The sequence below is a fragment of the Athene noctua genome, chromosome 24, assembly GCF_965140245.1.
Source record: "Athene noctua chromosome 24, bAthNoc1.hap1.1, whole genome shotgun sequence".
In the NCBI taxonomy this organism is placed as follows: domain Eukaryota; kingdom Metazoa; phylum Chordata; class Aves; order Strigiformes; family Strigidae; genus Athene; species Athene noctua.
This window is the reverse complement of record NC_134060.1, coordinates 3,395,265-3,416,245: the sequence shown is the minus strand read 5'-3', so window position 1 is coordinate 3,416,245 and position 20,981 is coordinate 3,395,265. Positions and strand designations below refer to the sequence as shown.

Here is a 20,981-nt window from a genome sequence, read left to right as displayed (position 1 = left end):
CCAAGACCGCTTGGTGTTTGCTCCCCGTGTTTCACCTGTAGGAGAGGGATCTCTCTGGGAAGGCTTCTCCGGTCACCGCAGGGAAAATGATGCTGTTTACTGAGCAGCTCCTTTAAGGCTAACCTTATGAAAGATGATTTCTTTTCTCCGTGATTTATCAACCTTTTTTATAAGACCTAAGAAGAAACAACTGATCTCTCAGAATGCACTCAGAGGACTGGATAAAGCATTACCCTCTTGAAGTATTGAACTATAACTGTTCTTGTCAGCAGCCTAGATCCGCAGATGGGAATACAGGCCGAAGAAGTGCTCTGTTTTGACAATGGCAACTGGAACTGCTTAGTTCCAGAAAATCCGTTTGGATTTTCCAACCATCACAGACACTAAGGGATTTCTGCACAGCTGCCTGTGTGTTTAGTTCAGCAGCGTTGCCTCATCTAACCCCCGGCACATCCAGGCAGGGTCAGAACATGGCGCAATCACAACCTGGGTGGCAGGTCACAGGCTCTTTGGCATCATACAACATAGTTTCCAGACTAAAAATCTGCTTATTTTCTAAACTTTTCCTCCGTATCTCACTATCTGATGCTCCATACTTTATTATGTCCCTAGTCTTCCGTGTCCCTCTGATCTCCCTTCTCATGATGCTCCTCATTTGTCTGCATGCTATATTGGGGGTCTGATCTAATGGAACTCCCTGGAAGAATACCCACCAGATTTAGAGCATAAGATCAGTCCTAGGAAACCAAATCTACTGAAAATGCTGCCTACTTACTATTCTGTTACAGCTCCAGCTGCCTTTAAAGACTTAAATTCATCATCTGATTCCATTTTTTACAGAAGCATCATGAAACAAACCCCTTTCGTAGTTTGAATGCCAGAAGATAGTATTATATGAACTTTCATTCACATCCCTTGAACATCAAAGCAAAGCAAGAACTTAATGATAACTTAAAGAGATTCTGTTAAGATGTCTTATTTGAAAGCCACTTTATGTTTTATTCTATTCCAGCAAGAAAGTCTGCTTTTGACTTCCCAGCATGGGAACCCGAACCTTCTTCCACCACAGAGAGGAGGAGCAAAAGGAGGAGAGGCAACAGAGCTTGCAAATGACCTCAACAACTAGAAAGAAAAAGTTCAAAACCAGGTAAATCACAGAGTTAGGGGTAGGCCAAATCAATCAGGTCCAGACAGGACTTTCTACACTTGGCACTGTGCACTCACAGATTTGTTGAAATTTGAGTTTATGGAACCGTGTCTGGATTCTTTTACATGTGTCTGCCTCTGGAAGTGAGGAAGAAGAGACTTCCAGCCCTTCAGAGTTATCGATAGCAGCTGCCCTGGCCTTGACCTCCGAAATACCACAGTAAGTCAGAAATCATTGTAACTCAAACAAAACCATTGTATGCAACATCCCCTCTGTATATACGGGTCACAGTTTCCAGCTCATTTCGTTGGAAGCAAAAAGAGCAGGTTCAATCAAGAGGTTCTTCCTTTAAAAGGAAAACTGCCAGACCTCAACTAAAATGCAGGAAATTAAATTATATCGCATTGGCACCTGTGATAATGAGTAATATTGACCTGCTTACAAGCAAGGGCTTAAGAGAAACCAGATTTTATAGGAATAAATGGAAAACACAGTCAGATTAATAAATTAATGGTAACAGATGGCACTCCCTCTCTTTCCTAGAAAATTTTGGCAACGATCCTGCTGTCCATCCTTCTGTGATGGCTGAACAACCTAAGTAGTTAGAAACATCCCTCCTCCCTTTAATCCTTCTCCCAGTTCCTTGCAAGGGAAGAAAAGTGGTCAAATAGTGGGTTCCCTTCTTGTGCCATTGAAGTAGTATCTCTCATGGCAGTGCTGCTGATTCTTATGAGGTGTAACTGCCTGACATTCATATCCATACTGCATGCAAGTTGATGTTTCTGTCCTTAACGTTCTGATTTAACCAAAAATATGTGCTACAAAACAACAAAAAAGACTAAAAGGAAATACAAAGCATTATCCTAACTTCTGTCGGCTTTTATCATCCTGCATTCCAGGGATTACAAGATAAGAAGAGAAGCTGCCATACTAGAGTTGGAACAAAGGGGGCAAAAAAGAATTTTGTTTGGGAATGACATGGAAAAGTTTGAAAAGGACGTTATTCGGAGCTGCAGACTGTTGCGTGTGAGAGCTGACCGGAAGGCCCTTCGGAGGAAGGTCAGATCAACATCTCTTTTAGTAGCATCAGTGCCATCAGGATTAAAGTTGCCAAGACTAGCTAGCATTCTGGAGAGGGCAGTAATCAGGTGTTAGGATAACCTCAAAACCATTTGAGGCCTTATACTTCTGCCACTTAAGCATTATCTCACATGTCCCTTTTGTGAAAGACTTTGTGTGATTAGAACATAATCCCTTTCCGTTGCCTTTATGTAGTCTGTCCTTGTCACAGGCTGCAGAAAAGGCACGCGTGGAGAAGGAATACATTGAGCTGCGTTCGGGGCGACCACCTATGTTCTGGATCCCCCTCAGAGTACACACAGTCTGGGAGAGGATGGAAGTGAAGCTGGCATGCACAGTCCTGGCTTCCCCACCGCCGCACGTCACTTGGTATGTGAGTCGAGAGCCATGACTCGTGCTGCCCCTGTGGCTAACACTGTGTGCGTTGCAGGAACCAACCAGAGGAGTAACAGGTGCGTCCTGCTACAAAGAAGGAAGGAAGAGCTTCAGAAATCGCATAAAACACTTTCAATTCTCCAGTTCCACTGTTAGGACCAGTAAAGACATTAAGTATTTAGTGGGCTGTGGAGGCAGCGCGCAGTCCTATGGGGCTCCTTCTGGGTCAGGACTGGTATTCATGTAGACTTCCCTGCTGCCCTTGGTGCTGCCCTCTGTCCTGCAGGCAAACTTGGGATTTAAGTCTCAGAAACCAGAATCTACTGCCAGCACTAAATCACCTCACACATACACACCATCAAGGCTTGGCTACCTTGGATACCGTACAAGTTTTAGCATTAAACTGCTATCACTTCTACAATTTGTAAAATACAAGTCAACTGTTTCGTTTACTCAGCTCTGCATGTTTACCAAACCACAGCAGAGGAAGTGTTCTGTACTGGGCCTGACTGCTGCATTTACCATTAATAACAGAGGGACGGAAATAAATGAAAGATCACCTCAAAAAACAATTTTCAACGTGTACTTTGATCAGTTTGTTAAAGTGATTGACCACTGCTCCCATGGAAGGTTTGAAGTATGCAAACATTTGGATTACTAATGACTTTGTAGGCAGCTAACACCACTACTGTCAGAGCTCCTGATGTCCTGTGTCCTTCCAGAACAAACCTGTTTGAATTATTGAAAGAGTAAAGGGAATATGAACCTCCCACAGATCCCCAATGAACACAAAGAAGCAAGAGACATCTGCTCAAACTCCCTCACACAACCTGCGAAGCAGGGAGCATAAACTGAGGAGGAAGCAACAAGCCAAGGCTAAGCTGCCCGTAGGCAGCATGCAAGCGGCTCTAGAGAAGGAGCACACGCAGGACTATGGGAGGGGATCTAGGTTAGCTGCAAGGCGGTTTTGGGCTGACGTAGGAGACAGTAAAAGAGGGAATTGTGTCTACTCCTCTTTTCTGTTGTGTCTCTGTTGTGTGACATGGTTAAGTTTAAAATAAAGTGTTCATTTTACCAGTCAATTTCTCCGTTCTTTCCTAAGCAGCATGTTTTATTTGTGTTCAACTAGGTATAAAAATGGAGTCCGCATTGATCCTCGCCTAGCCCCAGCAGGAAAATACAAGATAAAAAACAAGTTTGGGATGCTGACCCTGGACATCAGCAGGTAATGCATGTGCTCATCTGAGCTATTTCTGCAGTTGAATAAGACCTGCTCTCCTGAAACTCCCAGTTTGTGTATGCTAAAAAAACCCGAACATAATTCTTCTGAAATCTGACCCTGATTGACTTTAGTGTGTTTTGTCTGAGCTAAATCTTTGCCATGAGGAAGCAATCTCAACAGCAGTTCACGAGGTTTAAAACATCTTAAAAGAAAAAGAGAGACCCTTATTTATTTTTGTTCTTCTTAGGCATGGCCAACACTTTCTCGTTCAGGGTAAGGCCATGCACATTAAAAGCACTTCCCAAGCAGACATACCAATGTGATTCAGGATGGATCAATGTAATCTGACGTTAGTTCAACTCTGTGAGTTATACATGTGATAATGATACATGCATATCTTCAGTGGAACCAAGTGTTCCACAGGTCTTTTGATTGTTCATTACTTGAAATGTTTTGCTTCTGGGTATCAAGAGAAAAAAATTACCACTAAATATAAGAAATCCTTGTAATTGAAAGGAAAAGCAGCTTCTTGATGAAAAGCAAATATCTACTTCTAACTTCTGGGATTAAAGCTGAACCTGTCTGAATTTGTCCTGTGAAGTATGAACAATAACTTGAAAGCTAAAAAGGAGGGGAAATGTGTTTTTTTCCAGATGTTCCGTGGAAGATTCTGCTGAATACAGTGTTGAAGTGAAGAATCAATACGGCGAGGCGTATTCGTTTGCCACAGTGCTTGTCAGGAGTAAGTAGAAAATGTTCCTTTGGTTTTAATTTTTCAAATTCTTTAGATTCTTCAAAATATTTTCAGTGATAAACATTATATCATGGGAACAAAAAAGCACCCTGGAAAAACAGAGAAAGAAGTGAGTGTTCTGTTAATAGGAGGGAGACCTTCTCTCAGTTATTAGTGAGGAGAAAGCACAAGTGGCTAAAATAATCGTTAGCTACCACTAACTAATATGTAATATGGCTGATATAATGGCTTCTCTTTTTCAGTCACTTCTGGACTCAGGCAAAATCTTTCAGGAAGGACACAGCTGTCCTTCCACTGTGCTAAAATTGTACTAAATTTAGGTACTTATTTCTTCTGGACCGATATGAAACAGCCATACAGTTAAAAACATAACAGGCTTAGGAAGAGTCTGCTGCATTTCTAAAGATAAGCAGGAAACTGGTTAACAAGTACTGTGGCTTTCAAAGGGATCTCTCAGGGCAATATTGCATAGAACACCATATTTCTCTCTCAAGCCAGTAACTACCAAGAGCAAATACAAGATTTTCTTCTTTGATCTGTGCTGTTCTTAAAATAACTGGCATAGACTCTGTAGATACACATTCTGCACAAGCCAAATCCAGACATATGGTGAAGGAAGTAAACTACTGGTACTTAAAAAGGGAAATTATATCAAGCTTTAAGAAATACGCAGTGCAGTCTCATAGGATCATCGTTCAGCTGTTCACATTTCATATATATAGATACATAAAAGAAATAACAATTTTGTCATAAAAAGCCTGAACACAACAGAGCTACAGAACTGTAGGCAAGTAAACACTTCTGTGTGGCTGACAGTCCACGGAGTAATTCAAAGGGAACAGGGTTGTTTTGGACATCTTACTGGTCATGAAAAGATGGGTTTCTTCAACTGATTGAATCGCAAAGCCACCTTGAACTGTTTTTTTCAGACAGAAGGGGTCTTCTTTGGTTTAGATATGATATTTATTGTTAGCACTTTAATATATTCTTGGCTCTGTCATGGGTTATGTTATTATCATACTTATTCTTTGCATGCCGTATTTTGATCACATCTGAATATTGCTTGGGGATACATATGCATACGGAAGCATGTGACTCCAGAATCGTAATAGAAGTGTATTGTTTATGGTATCTTTCAGATTCTTTTAATTAAACAGTGTCAAAGTTCAGCGTATCTGGAAATATGCAGCACACATTTACCAGTTCTACAGGGACATGTATAATAGCCCAGAAACACTTCATTTGCAAGCCTTCCCAGATGCCTAAATTCCCCTTACCCTAATGCAGAAATACAGAAAAAGTTACCAGGTGTGCAATGCTTCTCTTCTATAAAGGATCTTACAGTACGTCCAGAACTCAGGAATTGAGTCATAAAGCAAAAGCAGCTGCCTGAGAAAAAAAATCCATGGCAATAATCACATACTCCTCCCAGTTCCCGTCAGAATCTTTAGGATCAGAGCAGGCATGATGATAGAATAAGGGCTGTGGTCTACCACAGAAAACCCTGGATAGGACTGTTCTCTTCACCTCTAAGTGCCTGATTAAACCATCCTTCCTCAGGCCCGATCAGCATTTCAAACAGCTTGCAGACATTATCCCTTGTGATTGCGGGTGAGAGGCCCACGCTGTTCCTTCTCCCTTAACCCTGTCTAATGCCATCCCGGTAACATGATTCTTCCTTTTGCTATTTGCATTTAACATGCTGAAAATAGAGACTACACCAAGGCCTTAATCCTGCCTCCACTGGAAACATTCCTCGTCCCCCGGGCAGGCCGATGGCATCTCTCCTCCTGGCCCCACGCTGTCTGGAATGCCCTTGGTGCCAGGGGAGGGTCTCTGGGATCTGCGGCAGAAGTTCACGTTCCCTGAAGACATCACTGAGGGTCTCACAGGGCCTGGGATGAGGCTGTGCTTTACCTCGTGTGCTTTGTGTTTCTTTCCTCTTCACCTATTAACACTCAGTCCTCATCTTTTGCTTATGAGTGAGCTCTGCTACGGCCAAGCTTCATTCACTGAAAAAATAGGCATTATTTTATGTGCATTTCTTATGGATCATAAAGAAAGGAAAGTATCTCAGCTTCATCCCATGTTAAGTGCATCGGTTCTGAGGTTTCAGCTCCAAATCATTTCATTTCGTGCTGTGAGGCCAGCAGTTTGTGCAGCCTAGGTCAGGTGAAGCGGGCCAGCATTCATGTAGGATGCCCCCAAAGAGCCCACGGCTGTTGAACCAAGTGATTTGGCAGGAGACACACTTCCCTCAGCTCCAGGAATTACCTCGGTGTCTCAGGACAGATATCCTTTCTCTTGGTTAAAGCTTGAAGTCCCAGTCACTGGTAGTCTTCAAGAATCCCACATCATCCTCTGGGAATGCTGTTTAAACCCAGGGGTTTGGCCACTTTCAGTAATGTTTAGAACACCAACACATTTTTTTCCTTCCTTTTCCATGCTGTATGTGGCAATGTTGTCTCCAAAGAGGGACATAATTGAAGCATTTCAGTTATGGGGGATTCTAGATTGTCACGCTTCTAATTTGGACGGTACCATACTGGTACACTCCTATGACAAAAGTTGTAGCTCCGTGTATAAATGCTTTTATGCAGCCAAACTTCCCTAGTGCAGCTTAAAAAGAAGAAGCCAAACTGGAAAAAAAAACAAAAACCTCCTTCACTATGAATAATGTGTGCACATGAGCATTTAAAGCAGTATTACTTATACTAGTATAGTCATACGAACGATTTCCTACGCAGACGCATCCTCAGTTGTTTGTGAAGGTCATCAGCTGTCAAATGAATTAAAGTTTTACCACATGACGACACTTGGAAAGTTCACATTAAGAGCTGGTTTGAGGGAAAAACAGTTTGTTGAGCATCGTTGTATGTTTTTTAAGGGAAGATAAACACTGGCATGATATGTGCTAAATGTCTTTTCTTCTTGTCTTGTAGAATATTATGGAAAGGAGTCAGGATTTGATTCAGAAATATACAGAAGTGAGTAAATCATTGTTGTTATTATTATTTATTTGATTTTTATAGCCTGAAGCTACTTGATTCTTTTTTTCTGAGCTCTAGCTTTTCCTATTAGCCTGACTGCACATGAAAAGTGCAAGGCTCAGGTACCACTCTAAACATACAATAATAAAAATATTGCAAGGAGGAAGGCTCTGGGAAGTCTTTTTATCATGCTGACTTTTATTTCATAGGATCTCTGATGGCCAGAGAGGCAGATTTTGCTTTTCCACTAAAACCCTTATTTTCAAGAGAAAAGGAGCCTTTCACCCTCTCCTGTTACTTCTCTTCTGATTTACTTGAACACCAGCGAGACATTACCTGGTTCAGAGATGGTTTGTATGCAACACTAAGTTTATATACATATACTTGTATGAATTAATAGCTGTGATCTAATGTTCACAGAGCAGAATTAGAATTCAGGGCTCTTGACCAGCTCTTCTCAAGCTACAGATATTATTATTTATTTTACACATTTTGTAAAAGGATGATACCACTAAAATGTTTTGGCGGTAAAGACTTTTCTGCTTGTAAGAATAGTTTAAAGCCTTAGTTCTATACAAAGAAAGCATGAAGTGTTTGAAAAGCCAGTGGTTCTCTAGTGAAAAAACCTTTTGGATAATCTGTGTTGTTACGCTGATAATCAAGGATGTCAAGTTTCGCCAAACTGGTAATCTTCCTGTGCTATTCAGTTTTGAAAAAGCAGAAGCAATGCAGTAAGACTGCTCTTGACATTCCAGCACTTCTGCCAGAATCAGCTGTGAAAATAGCAGGACCTACTGAGTTTTAGTGATTTGAGGAGAATTTGGGTAGAGTTTGTATCTCAGATCTGATAAATACACACAAAAAGCACAGTATGCACCATTCCGTTTTCTTGGTTCTAAGCAACACTCGGACAAAAGATCCTGCATGCTGAGCAGTAATGTATCCTCAGTTAGAGCTGGCATTTAGCAGACTTCAGAGCATCCAGTTACCTGCTGTGAAGAGTACATTTTACACACTAATTCGTCTGAAGCTGAAAAAGCGACTCTTTTTTTGCTTGGACTAAAAGGACCATGGTTTTTGCTCTGCATTTGCATACAAAGAGAAGAGAGGGTCATAGCAGCGAAGTAGGATCAGAGATCATAACTATAACTCAAGAGAAATAATTATATCAGGAGTGTCTTACAGATCCCTCATCTTGCTCTGTGGGCTTTTTTTGTATCTGGAAATATGCTGCCCCTGACTTAACCCATTCAGGTGGAGTTCCTTTACCCCTTCTCATGCTTCACAGCTGAGTTGCTGCAGAACTCTGCACGTCGGGAACTGAAGTACCAAGACCGGGAAGCCTCTCTGACGGTGTCATGTGCTTACAAAGAAGACGAGGGATTCTACACTATCCGTGTCCCCTCACTGGATGGATATAAAGAGCAGACCACTTACGTGTTTGTTAGAGGTACAAGCAGGATTCCATCCTACTTAGAACAAAAGCTTCTTTCCTAATACCTTGGCTTAAAGGGATTCACAGCCTCATACACAAGAAAATATCTCCCAATTTTGTGCATGGATACAATTATCAAACTGTCCAAATCTTATTTTCAGTTGTGATTTAGGCATTAGAAAATAGGACTTGTATTACTGGGATGTAGACCATAGACACTTACAATTAAACTACTGAATGAAAAATTTGGTACAGAGAAGAAAAAACCCTAACCACCACCACTTGGTGTTTCTATAGATGCTGCAGCAGAAACAGCTGGTGCACCCGGATCCCCACTCAACGTGAAATGCCATGATGTAAATAAAGACTGCTTGATTCTTTCTTGGGTAGCACCCAGTGATAATGGAGGAAGTCCGATCCTGGGATACTATATTGAAAGGTCTTTGTGTTAATCATCTTTGAGCAAAAAAACATCTCATGATTGTGTTGTGGAAAAACCACGAAGGAACTCCATGGTCTGTGTTTCATTTCAGGTGTGTCGCTGGGTCAGAGGATTGGGTCCCATGCAACGACAAGCCTGTGAAAACCTGCAGGTACCCTGTCTTGGGCCTTGCTGAAGGACAGACATACCAGTTCCGAGTAAAGGCTGCCAATAATGAGGGCATCAGTCATCCTTCAAAAACCAGTGATCCAGTTACAACATATGACCCCAGCAAGGACAAGAGATTGACAGGTTCGTACTGAAACCAGGAAAATTTACTCCTTAAGTACAATGTGAGGCTGAAGGTATAAATGAACGCAGTCTGCCCAGATGCTCCTCATTCTCACAAATACCCTAACCCTTTGCTAAACCCACCTTAGCACTATTCTGAACAGAGAAAATCAAAATAGCAGTTACGACATTTCGTTGTATGTGTAATGAAATGTATGTAACTATGCGTATAACGAAATAACACAGTCCTGGGCTCTGTCTTTCTTGGCAAGCCTCAAGCATCTTCTCTCAGTGGATAACACTGCCCTGTTTGACATTACAGTTATTCCATATGACGACAGCAGGACGATAGAAATTTTCAAGGATGACCTGGAAGGTAAGTTCAAATTGACACCGAGCCGTTCTCTCAGAGAGGAACGATTGTTCTCCAGCAACGAGATCTGTAACAACATGACTCTCAAGAAAACACACTTAGGAAAATATATGGTGAAACGTCGTTGTAAGCTGCACAAGGATCAGAAACTACCCTAAAACAGCACAGCCTTTTATCATAATCTTGGTTTGCCTCTATGTCCCCAAAGGGTTTAAGTCTCCTCCTTTATAGTGAAGAATCTTACTCTATAGTGGGAAAACATAATTCATTATAAAAGAACTTTTTTCTCCTGCCACATTATAACTATTCTGACTTCCCATAGGACATATTAAAATTCCCTTGCCACCCACCAATGTTCATGCAAGTGAAGTCAGAGAAGATTATGTGGCTTTGGCCTGGGATGAACCAGATCCAAGAGGCAAAGAGCCACTGACTTATTATGTGGAGAAGGTAAGACAATAATATCACATGGAAGAGAAGTTGCAAAACACAATCATTTATTTCTCAGATGGTCTAGAACACAGACAAGGCTATTCACTGTGCCAATAAGCGGAGATCTACAGGCTCAAAAATGGCTCGCTCAGCCTCTCTCCAGCTCCACAGTTTACTTGAGCTATGATCCTGACTCTTGACACCAACTCACGCAGTAATGATTATCAAAGAATAAACAAGTTTTACCCCACAGAACAGTAACAGAGTTTTAGCAAAAGGGCTATTCTGCCCTATGGGACCTTAAGTGTGGAAAAGCTGTGAAGAATTGCACCATAGTTTACTTTCCCGTTCCCCACTAATCATTTTGGCCAGTTAATTAGCATCTTCTACCAATCTCCTTTCAAACATACTCATTTCCCACCTGCTGTAACATTTCCGCTGCAAAGGGGCCCTCTGTTGCCAAGAAAGAAAAGTTTGGGTATATCAACAAGAAATACGTCATTTATGTTCTTGGTTTGGTTTTTTGTTTGTTTCGAAAGCTACTTTCCTGTAAAGCCCAGCTTCGTTATTGTTCAGGAGTTGGAGTCACCACATGAGTTGTAAATCATCACCTTTTTCATTACAGTCGATTGTAGGCAGCAACTCCTGGCAAACGGTTAATCTGGATATGCCAGTTAATTCCCCAAGATTTGCACTCTTTGATCTTGTGAAAGGAAAATCATACCGTTTCCGCGTGCGAACTGTTAACAAATATGGAATCAGTGATCCATCCCTGCCCAGTGAGCCTGTAACTGCTGGAACAAAACTGGGTAATTATTTCATTAATATACTCTACACTAATGAGGAGATGTACTATGAAAGTAACACGTGGGTTCCTCTGCCCCCTCTTTCCTTTAAACTTCACGGTATATGATTACATAGCAGTTGCTTTGATATCAGGAAATCTCTTAAAGCCTTAAATCCTTTAATTTAGTTTAATTACTTTGCAGTTGGTCAGTGCAGTGTAAATCTAATCAAACAATGATGGGGAAATTATATTTAATAAAATAAGAAACAGTTGAAGCCTGCTTTTAATCCAAGTATGCTTCCAGCACTGTGTAAGAGAGAGGTTACACAGAGCAGTGCTGGAAGGAATGACACAACTGCTGATGCAGCCTGTTTTGGGGGCTTCAGACACAACAGCAGTTTTTGCAGTGCTGATTTGTTTTGTTTTCTTCCCAGACTGAGCTGACAACAGTTAAGTGACCCAAAGGCTCATGCCCATGTTTCCGTTATGCAGAGAGATGAGCACTCACTCTTATTTTTTGATATTCTCCCATATTAAAGTTGCCCTAGTGTTCATTCATGCTGTCCTTTTTTCTGGGAGTGAAGCAGGTTCCATTTCATGGTGGAGTTAATGAGAGATACGAGTCTTGTTTCTCCTCTGCCTCAGAGAAAGTTGAGGAGGTGTAATTCTGCAGAAATCAATGGGCTGTAAGGGAGAGGAATATGAGATATGGCAAACCCAAACATAAAAATATAGGCTGTAGACTGGGACAATGTCCATGGTATTTTGCTTTAATTTGAAAATGGTGTTCTGGAAAAGGTGAATAAAACAAACAGGCCAACTCACCTATAATAATTTTTTTTTAATTTATAAATTTTAAACCCCCCTATTTTTCTCTGTGTTCTTTTTCTTTTTTTTTTTTTAGCTACTCTGCCTCCACCATCTCAAGTTTTAGCTTTCAGAGACACCAAGACATCTGTTGTTTTGCAGTGGGATAAGTTAAAGGATGGTCTGGAGCCTCTTGGCTACTACATATACTGTCAGGAGACTGGCACAGAAGAATGGCAAACTGTCAATAATAAGCCCGTGACGTGTAATGAGTGAGTTCAGCTATTATACTCCACAGAGAGAAGACAGGGTGCCAACTTGGAATCTGTTTATGGCTGGGGTCGTATTTCAGATAAAAAAAGAATTTCCTTCACGGCACACACATAGGCTTGCACTCACACAAACACCACGTCCTCTTTTAGAATTACGTATTGCTCAAAGTCTCACTTTTACATCCAAAGCCAGACTGACAGCAAAGTCTGTGTATACCTCCAGAGGCTGTGGAGCTGCAGGAGGTAGATGGACCTTGTGGCACCAGTGGAACCACATTCCATTTTTTTGCTTGCTTTCCAGTAGAGTAAATTGGTGTCACTCACACACAGGATTTAGAATATCTCTCTAGCTGTGGGGGTCTCATGTCAAGCAGAAAAAGTCCATTAAAAAGTCCTGTTTATTCTACTGACAATGTCAGCCAGCAGTGTGATACCTCTTTATTTGATCTATACTTACTGTCTGATTTATTGTAGCCATTTATGTGACACAGTGCACTGTAATTTGTAATGGCAAATAATAATTTTTGTAAGTAACAGTGCCCTATTAAAATGTATTGCTGTCTGTTCAAAAAAATGTTTACCTGTACTTTGAACAGTCAAACACAAACATATTAATTTCCTCTTCTAGATTTACAGTTCCTGGGCTGAAGCCTGGAAAAGAATATGTCTTTTGTGTGAAATCTGTCAGTGAGGCAGGACTGAGTGAAAGCTCACCAGAAACAGATCCTATCGTTGTAAGGCCAGCTATTGGTAAGTAGTAACATATACATGTGCATACACACAAAAATCGAATCCCTCAAAAATGTATCTATCATGCATAGCTATTATTACATGTAGTGTTAATAATGTTGAGCAGATAAGCAAAGCAACAGGGAACTGATTTTCTTGTACCCTGCAGCTTCTGTCATCAGTTACACTTGTCAAGGGTGGACAGAGTTAATTAGCATTTTGATTTAGCAGTGTGCTACATTTTCGGCATTAATTTGGCACCCGTGACCATTTTAAGTGCTCAGTTATGCTGGTTTCTTGAAATCAGCATTGTGAGTTTCTTCAGGGCAATTATAAAATCCTACCAAGCACATTAGTTAGTATTTAACCCCTCCATCTTCTCCATTTTATCGACTCACTGCTTCCATCTTTTCTGTCAGACAAACCACAAAGCAACATGCAAGAAACATCCTGAGATACATCCATGACTTTTGCTGTGACTTTCAAAGAATAATTTGGTCATTTAAAAATAATTTTACACTGCAAAAGTGGTATTAAAGGGCCTTAACACAAACCGAATCGCATCTGATATAAGCACAGAGAGATTTCCTCAGACCAGTTCATCCCATACTTATCTTTTCCCGATCCCTAGATCCCAAGCCTGCTTTGAACATTCCCTGTGTTCTCTCTCCCTTTGCTGTGCAGCTTGTCCATCAGCACCACACGGGTTTGTTCTCCTAAACTGTGGGAAAGCTGACATGACCATCGGCTGGAAACCCCCGAAGCACAAGGGAGGAACAAAGATTCTGGGTTATTTCCTAGATCAGCACGACACATCTGAACTAGACTGGCATGAAGTCAATGTTCAGCCAATTCCTCGACGAGTTTACACGGTATTCATTTCAGATATAATACTGGTTTTCTTTAAACATAGTGGGAAATGTAGTTATAACAACGGTTGAGCTGTTTTCCCTCTACTCCCTCTAGTCTAGAACTCTCTTCCTATGCTCACAAGATTCCGACCACGCAGGGCTGTACTAATCCTCTGTTTGCACATCTGAACCCAAAGGTCAGCGACCTTGAGGAAGGTCACCTGTACGAATTCCGTGCCTGTGCAGTGAACATGGCTGGTGTTGGGGAAGTATCTGAACCAAGTGACTTGTTCAAATGTGAGGAATGGACAATGCCAGAACCAGGTATCTCTCATGTAGAAACAACAGCCAGAAAAATATTACCAGGTATACTAGTGATCTCCTCACTCTTCTGTGAATCCAAGGGACTTGTGAAAACTATAGTTCTGTACAAAGGTGGCTCCCAGTACAGAAAAGCACACAAACACTTCTGGGGAAGTTCCAGTTCAGACGTAGAGTATTATTTCTGCATTACACAGATACAGCACCCAGGTATTTATAATAATATTGTTTCCAGAGAACGAAGAATCTGGATCTAATTATATCTTAATGTCTTTGTATATCACACCAAAGCAAGTAACATTAAACCAGCTGATGTATGCTTTTTTTCTAGAACCTACCTCTACAGTTAATTCGCATAGAAAGCATCTCCTGTGGAGCCACTATTCACTTGTTATCTTAAAACTCTCTGCTTCCTGATCTCAAACTCAAAAGTGCACCTGGTTTCATCTTTTAATGTTACTGCTTGACAGCCTACCCTTCTTTGAACAGGCCCTCCTTATGATGTGAAGTGCACTGAAGTAAGAGACTCATCCCTGAAGCTACACTGGGAAGCACCATTGTACGTAGGAGCAGGTCCAGTTACAGGGTATTATGTAGACATGTGTGAAGAAGGGTCAGAGGAATGGAAACAAATAAATAAGCAGCCCGTAGCCCCCACCCATATGAAGGTCTGTATATGCACTTAGTATCCAAGTGTTGCTTCTCATTTAGTCTTACGTTAATTCCTATCATTGTTTCCTGCAGGTTTCAGATCTGGAGACAGGGAAATGCTATATTTTCCGAGTAAGAGCACTGAACAAGGCTGGAATTGGACCCCCTTCACTCCCCTCAGATCCTGTGGTGGCTAAAACCAAACCCGGTACAAAAGCGATGAGATTGCGCGAGTCTGTAAATACTGTGATGATTCTGGTAAAAAACTGCTTTATGAAACATCAGCTACATGTTTCATAGCAAGACAACCTCAGTCAAAATAAAGATGAGCAGATCAAAATGCCCAAATTAACTTACTCTAGCTGTACACTCTGGGTTTTTTTGGTTTTGGTTTGGGGTTTTTTTGAGTTAGATGTCCAGAAGCTAAGCCCTGATCTCTTTTGGTAAGGAATGTTTTGTGGGTTTTTTGCTTATACAGGCACAAATGAAATTGAACTTGGGGTTGATGAAGAGGGTTTCATTTATATGGCTTTTGAAGCTCCTGAAAAGAATGACTCCTCTGAATTTATCTGGTCAAAGGACTATGAAGGACCACCAGATGCTGACAGAGTTCAGATTGAAGAGAAAGGCAATAAGTGAGTATACAATGCACACTGAGAAAATTATTTGTGGACTGTCAAATGGAGAACACATTAAAAACGTAGAAAAACATGAAGCCAAATGTTTCCTTCTACTTCCAAGATTCAGCTAAAACACATCTACACAATTGAACACCTGCAAATCTCTGTCCCCAGTTCTCAGCTCTGGTGTCCATGAAATAGGGCATTCAGTGGAATCTTCAGGTCACAAACTTCATGTTACTAATATTTTTGCCTTGCTCCTCAGTGTCATCTATAAATGAGTATTATATTTAATTTTCTGGATGTCACAAATGTATTGCTTTCTGTTACAGGAGACATTTTTTGAGAAATAAGTAATATTATTATTATTACTTTTATTTCTAAGATCTAAGCTTATACTGAAAGACCCATCAGAAAAGGATCTGGGGATATATTCAGTGGAGGTCACGGATGTAGATGATGATATCTCTGCCAGCTGCACTTTAACAAAAGAAGGTAAAAACTAATAATTAACAAGAACAAAAATCTAACGTGCTGTAATTTTCTAATATTAGACGTTTAGAGGAAAGTTTCTTGTAGAGGAATAGTAAGTGACTGACATCACTTAATGACAGTGGCATCATTAGAAAGATGTTTCCCATTCCTTGAAGGCTCAAGGATAGTTTCATTTACAGTCCCCTAAGGAAAGATTCCATGCTCCTGAAGGTCATTTTTCCATTACGGTTCAGATTTCACACACCACAGCTACACTATCACAGTGATTTATAACTTCTTTAACATGTTTCTTGAATTGATACAGCCAACATTTTATTCAGTCATAAGTAAGAATTATCTTCACAACCTTTTCTAGTCCTCCCTGCTATCAAATGTTTTGTACTTATTATCTTCTTCTTGACACAAATAAAGCTCAAAACCAAATTAAATTAAATTGATACAATGAATTGGTTTTGGCCTAGCTGTACTAATCTAAATGACTCGTTATTCTTTGCATTTCAGATCTGGACAAATTACTGAAACGTAGCCATGAAATCAGGAACCCATGTAAGTTGAACCAGTAAGAAGCCACTACTCTATGTAGACTCTGAAAGGGGAACCCTGGCGTAACTCTGGCTGAGCCAAATTCTGTGGTTTGCCTATGAATTCCCCTCCGTGGCGCTCTCTGTTTTCCAGTGATCAAGCTGATATCTGGATGGAACATTGATGTACTGGAGAAAGGAGAAGTGCGGCTGTGGCTGGAGGTTGAAAAGCTGTCACCAAACGCAGAGCTGCATTTAATCTTCAATGATAAGGAACTCACAAGTACTCCAGTATGTTTTGTTTTGGTTTTAATTCTGATTTACTTTCCCCCTGCTGAACAGGGAGATAGAGCAAATGGGTACATTCCCAGTTTTATAAATTCCCATCAGATATTTTGATGTGTGTTTTTGGAAGACTCTAGGGCTTGGTTTTACACTGTGCATAAAAAGCTGTCCAGTCCTAGTATGAAGCAAGGCTTCAGCACTGATGCTGTTAATTAAAGACAGTCTAATATTCCTCAGTGCTATGTCCAGCAAAATCTTCAGTGCTAATACTCAGAAAACATCCCTTCCTTATCCAGCTTTCCTGTTATTCCCCTCCTCCTGAGAGGCTGCCTCTGACAATCTTGCTGCAGCAGAATCTTCCCTTTTATAAGGGAATTTTCTGACAACAAACCTGAGCCATGTGTAATTCATCTGATAGTACAAAGGCACCTGTGCAGGGCAGAGAGCCTTGTCTTGGATGAACAAACTCAACTCATTTCAGTGGATGCTAAAGAAATGCCATCTCTCACAATGAGACAGGATATTTTTCTTCTGCTTTACCAAGCAAAGCTGCAAGCTTTTCATCCTAACTCTTTGAACTGAATATGGATAAATCTCATGAATTCTAAGAGCAGATGAAAGTGATTTATATCTCAGTCTGAGGCACTGGAAATAACACTGCATCATGTGTTACAGTGCTCTTCAACCTTCTGATACATTAAAAAAAATGTTCTAGCCTCCTCCTTGTCTTCCCATATCAAGTTAATATTATAACATTTAAAAAGTATTTGGAATGACAGGACCAGAGGGGAGAACAGATGAGAATGAAGAACAATATAAATCATTCGCCTGTCAGTTAAATGCAGTGCAGCAATGCCAAGATAACAAAAAGAACAGATATAAAAAAAGGGATAGGACTAGGCCAAAGAATTTCAGAGCTGTAATTATGATGTTGGGGTTTTTTAAAGCAATGTATAGCAAATTTATCGAAGGCTTTGTCTATTCTAAGAACTGTCTTTTCTACACTGAAGAACTGACATGGTTACACACAAAGTATTTGTCAAGCTCTTTGTAACGATAATATTTGCTTAGAGCAAACAAGGCAGTAAGGCATAATGATGATATTTATGTTTAAGCATCTGGCAGGTTTCAGGACGCATGTATAAATGTTCCGTAGTAATTGCATGATGTGAAGGAGGTGGCAATATTACTCATCATTGCCCAAATATGTAATTTCCTGCCACAGATGTATAATTAACCGTGACACTTCTATTATACTAAAAATCATACAGATTCTGCTAAGCTGAAGTCTGTAATATCCAACAGCACAAATGTGTTGTGTTCTGTGGTTTTAACAGAAACTTTCCACCAGAGAAAAGTTCTGCTGTAAGCAATTCTACTATTCCTACATACATAAACAAATAATAGATGAATCCCAGAATATAGAATATCGGAGTGCATTAGCTTCATTCCTCTGTAAAATGAGGGAAGTACATAAGGATACATACATAAAAGGACTGTAATGTCTGAGTGTTGTAGAACATGCTGTGCCAGGCTCTGACTTGGAACAGTTCTGCTGTGGAAAAACTATTCACTTTATGATATTTCCTTTGTTTTACACAGACACATAAAATAAACTTTGTCAAAGGAAAAGGTCTCGTAGAACTGATAATCCAGAACTTCTGTGATGACGACAAAGGGATGTACACAGCCCAGCTGAAAGATGGGAAAGCTAAAAATCAATTCACCCTAGCTCTGATGGATGAATGTAAGTGGAAATTCAGGATCAAATATAGACTGCCATGCTCAGTGGAAAGTTTTCTAGGCACTTAAGGCTTCAAATTATTTCCGACAGTTATAATGGCACACTGGGAATGGGGAGAACAAATACTTATTTTAGCACACATTTAAAGTCCAGGAATCAAGTAAGAAATTATCTGAATTTCTCTTTTACATAAATTGAAGTTTTTGGTCTTATAAATAGGGTCCTTGACGATAAAAATGGTCTGCTAAAGCAAAATATCCAGTGAGTGCTGTTATTTTTTTCAAATGTTTTCCATATTATCTTGCTATAGCAAACTGTCTGTGTCTTGGCAGTAAACTGTGTGACATATTATTACATGTATTCATTTATCTCACAACAGGATCAGGTTGAAAATTCAGTGTATTTAACAGCTGGTTAGTTGCATTAAATTTAATGCAATAAAAAAACCCAGTGTCAACTACACTCAAGGCCAAGTCCAAGCAACAAAGAAAACTGAACATGAGACACACAGGCTCCTTGTATATGCTAGTACAGAGAGCCCTTTTTAATTAATTAAAAATAGAAAGTAATAAAATTCTCGTTCAAGTACTTCCCCATAGAGTGTCTATCACTATTTTCAGTTCTTGCAAACAGTTTGCTTTCAAGTGACCTTCTAAAGCTTCCAAACTTTTTGAACAGAGTTTATAAAATGTCCAGTCTGCTTTATTCCCTTTACAACCGGTGGATAGGAACTGGCAGTTTTACAGAATGATTCAGCACATGCTATGTTCAGGATATAAATTTAGTTAACTGTGTTCTAAAAGTGCCCTTTTTTCTTTACCAACAATGAAGGAAGATAACTAAAGTTACATGCAGTTGTCTATAACAGAGGTAAACTCTATGCTCTCCGTCTTGTGTGTTTCTTAGTTTTAAAATATTTTAATTTCAGGGTTTCTGACCTACCTTTTTGTATGATCAAAACTCCTATTTAATTTCCTCAATGCATAACGGTCAGGTCTTCAAAGAATCCTTTGTTTTAATGAAAATGTTAGGTTCTGAGCAACCGGTACAATGAAAGAATGATGGCACTAATCTGTTCAGGGTTCTCAGTGGGGGCCAGAGGTAACTCATGCCCTAGAGATGTCTTACAAATAAATATCACAGCTCTAAACATAATACCTTTCGTGATGAGAAATTTCTAAAGTGTTACATTGAGAAATAGTGGGGGGAGTTTGTTGACTGTGACCATTGCTGTTCTTGCAGGTTTTGCTAAAGTTGCAGAGGAGGCTGCTGCAAAACGGAGAGAATGGAAGAAAAAGCAGGGTAAGATAAGCTGAAGGTTAATGACTTGTCAGAACCATGCCAACAGGATGGCAAAACCTGAGAAAAGCTGTTTCACTGAGTGCTCTAAATACATTTCCTTATCATCTTTTAAAAGTATATTATTTAAGCCGATTAATACATTAGGATAAGATTCCTTATTTTAAGATACTCTGCCTTGCTCTTAAAAATCTAAAGAATTTATTTAAAGTTTTAGCCATGCTAGCCACAATCCTTAGTATAGATCTTCTGCATTAGAGCTGTAACACTGAACATTTTTGAATTCTGAAAATTATCCAATCTGAATATATACTATGTAATTAAGATCCGCTCACTTTCCTTGTAGAAAACAAGATTCTCTAGTTAAGTTTAAAAAGGACTACGCATTCCACTTTCATTTTATCTCCCATCTTATACTCATGAATAAGGAAGTTTATAAAACAGTTTCAGAGAAAAAATATTCCCATATTCCAAATATGCCAAAGGTGATCCCCTTCTCGCAGAGATAAAAATATTAACGTAGTAACAACTGTGATATCACACTAGACTACAGGTCCAGTATCCTGTTTTCAGAGATGCTTAGAATAAGAGGAAAGTGTACATAAAGTAATCAGTTCCCCAGTTCACCCTTCCAGAATCAGAAAGAAAATCAGAAAGCACATGGCTCTTCTATTCTATTGCGATTCACCTGGGAAATACCGATCAACTCCTACAGCGACTTGATGTAAAGTAGAGTCATCAAGGTCTGGTTAGGAAGCGTCCCTAACTACATTTTGAGATAGGATTTCTCCACAAAGATACATTACCTAAGGACATTACAAACCCAATAATTACCCGGAGTAAACTGTGGTGCCTATTGCAGCAAAGCTCAGTACCACGCAGCGTTCCCTACAGACCGCACTGCGGGGATGCCCCAGTAGATGGAGGCATTTCTGCAGAGAACTCTCGAGAGCTGTGGAAAAGCATTGCAAAAGACTTCTTTTCTTTTTCTAGGTCCACATTTCATAGAGAACTTGAAATGGAAGGTTACTGAGAACTGTGAAGTACTCCTTACCTGTAAGGTACATACAGCTGTGTGA

General features: G+C 40.1%; 1 protein-coding gene across 1 annotated transcript in view; it reads left to right on the top strand.

Moving 5' to 3' along the window:
* The window catches only part of MYOM3 (myomesin 3), a 28,312-nt gene that overhangs the window by 1,184 nt on the left and 6,147 nt on the right, over nucleotides 1–20,981 (top strand). The window contains exons 2-28 of the mRNA XM_074926196.1: nucleotides 1,013–1,147; nucleotides 1,292–1,366; nucleotides 2,047–2,206; nucleotides 2,439–2,596; nucleotides 3,732–3,827; nucleotides 4,478–4,566; nucleotides 7,521–7,565; nucleotides 7,778–7,918; nucleotides 8,857–9,018; nucleotides 9,301–9,442; nucleotides 9,537–9,736; nucleotides 10,038–10,091; nucleotides 10,411–10,538; nucleotides 11,146–11,329; nucleotides 12,212–12,386; nucleotides 13,015–13,136; nucleotides 13,800–13,987; nucleotides 14,164–14,290; nucleotides 14,777–14,955; nucleotides 15,032–15,146; nucleotides 15,417–15,573; nucleotides 15,944–16,053; nucleotides 16,555–16,599; nucleotides 16,729–16,865; nucleotides 18,462–18,606; nucleotides 19,846–19,905; nucleotides 20,896–20,963. Coding sequence (XP_074782297.1) covers nucleotides 1,041–1,147; nucleotides 1,292–1,366; nucleotides 2,047–2,206; nucleotides 2,439–2,596; nucleotides 3,732–3,827; nucleotides 4,478–4,566; nucleotides 7,521–7,565; nucleotides 7,778–7,918; nucleotides 8,857–9,018; nucleotides 9,301–9,442; nucleotides 9,537–9,736; nucleotides 10,038–10,091; nucleotides 10,411–10,538; nucleotides 11,146–11,329; nucleotides 12,212–12,386; nucleotides 13,015–13,136; nucleotides 13,800–13,987; nucleotides 14,164–14,290; nucleotides 14,777–14,955; nucleotides 15,032–15,146; nucleotides 15,417–15,573; nucleotides 15,944–16,053; nucleotides 16,555–16,599; nucleotides 16,729–16,865; nucleotides 18,462–18,606; nucleotides 19,846–19,905; nucleotides 20,896–20,963 — 3,369 coding nt within the window. The 5' untranslated portion in view covers nucleotides 1,013–1,040. The remainder of the gene's footprint in view (nucleotides 1–1,012; nucleotides 1,148–1,291; nucleotides 1,367–2,046; nucleotides 2,207–2,438; nucleotides 2,597–3,731; nucleotides 3,828–4,477; nucleotides 4,567–7,520; nucleotides 7,566–7,777; nucleotides 7,919–8,856; nucleotides 9,019–9,300; nucleotides 9,443–9,536; nucleotides 9,737–10,037; nucleotides 10,092–10,410; nucleotides 10,539–11,145; nucleotides 11,330–12,211; nucleotides 12,387–13,014; nucleotides 13,137–13,799; nucleotides 13,988–14,163; nucleotides 14,291–14,776; nucleotides 14,956–15,031; nucleotides 15,147–15,416; nucleotides 15,574–15,943; nucleotides 16,054–16,554; nucleotides 16,600–16,728; nucleotides 16,866–18,461; nucleotides 18,607–19,845; nucleotides 19,906–20,895; nucleotides 20,964–20,981) is intronic.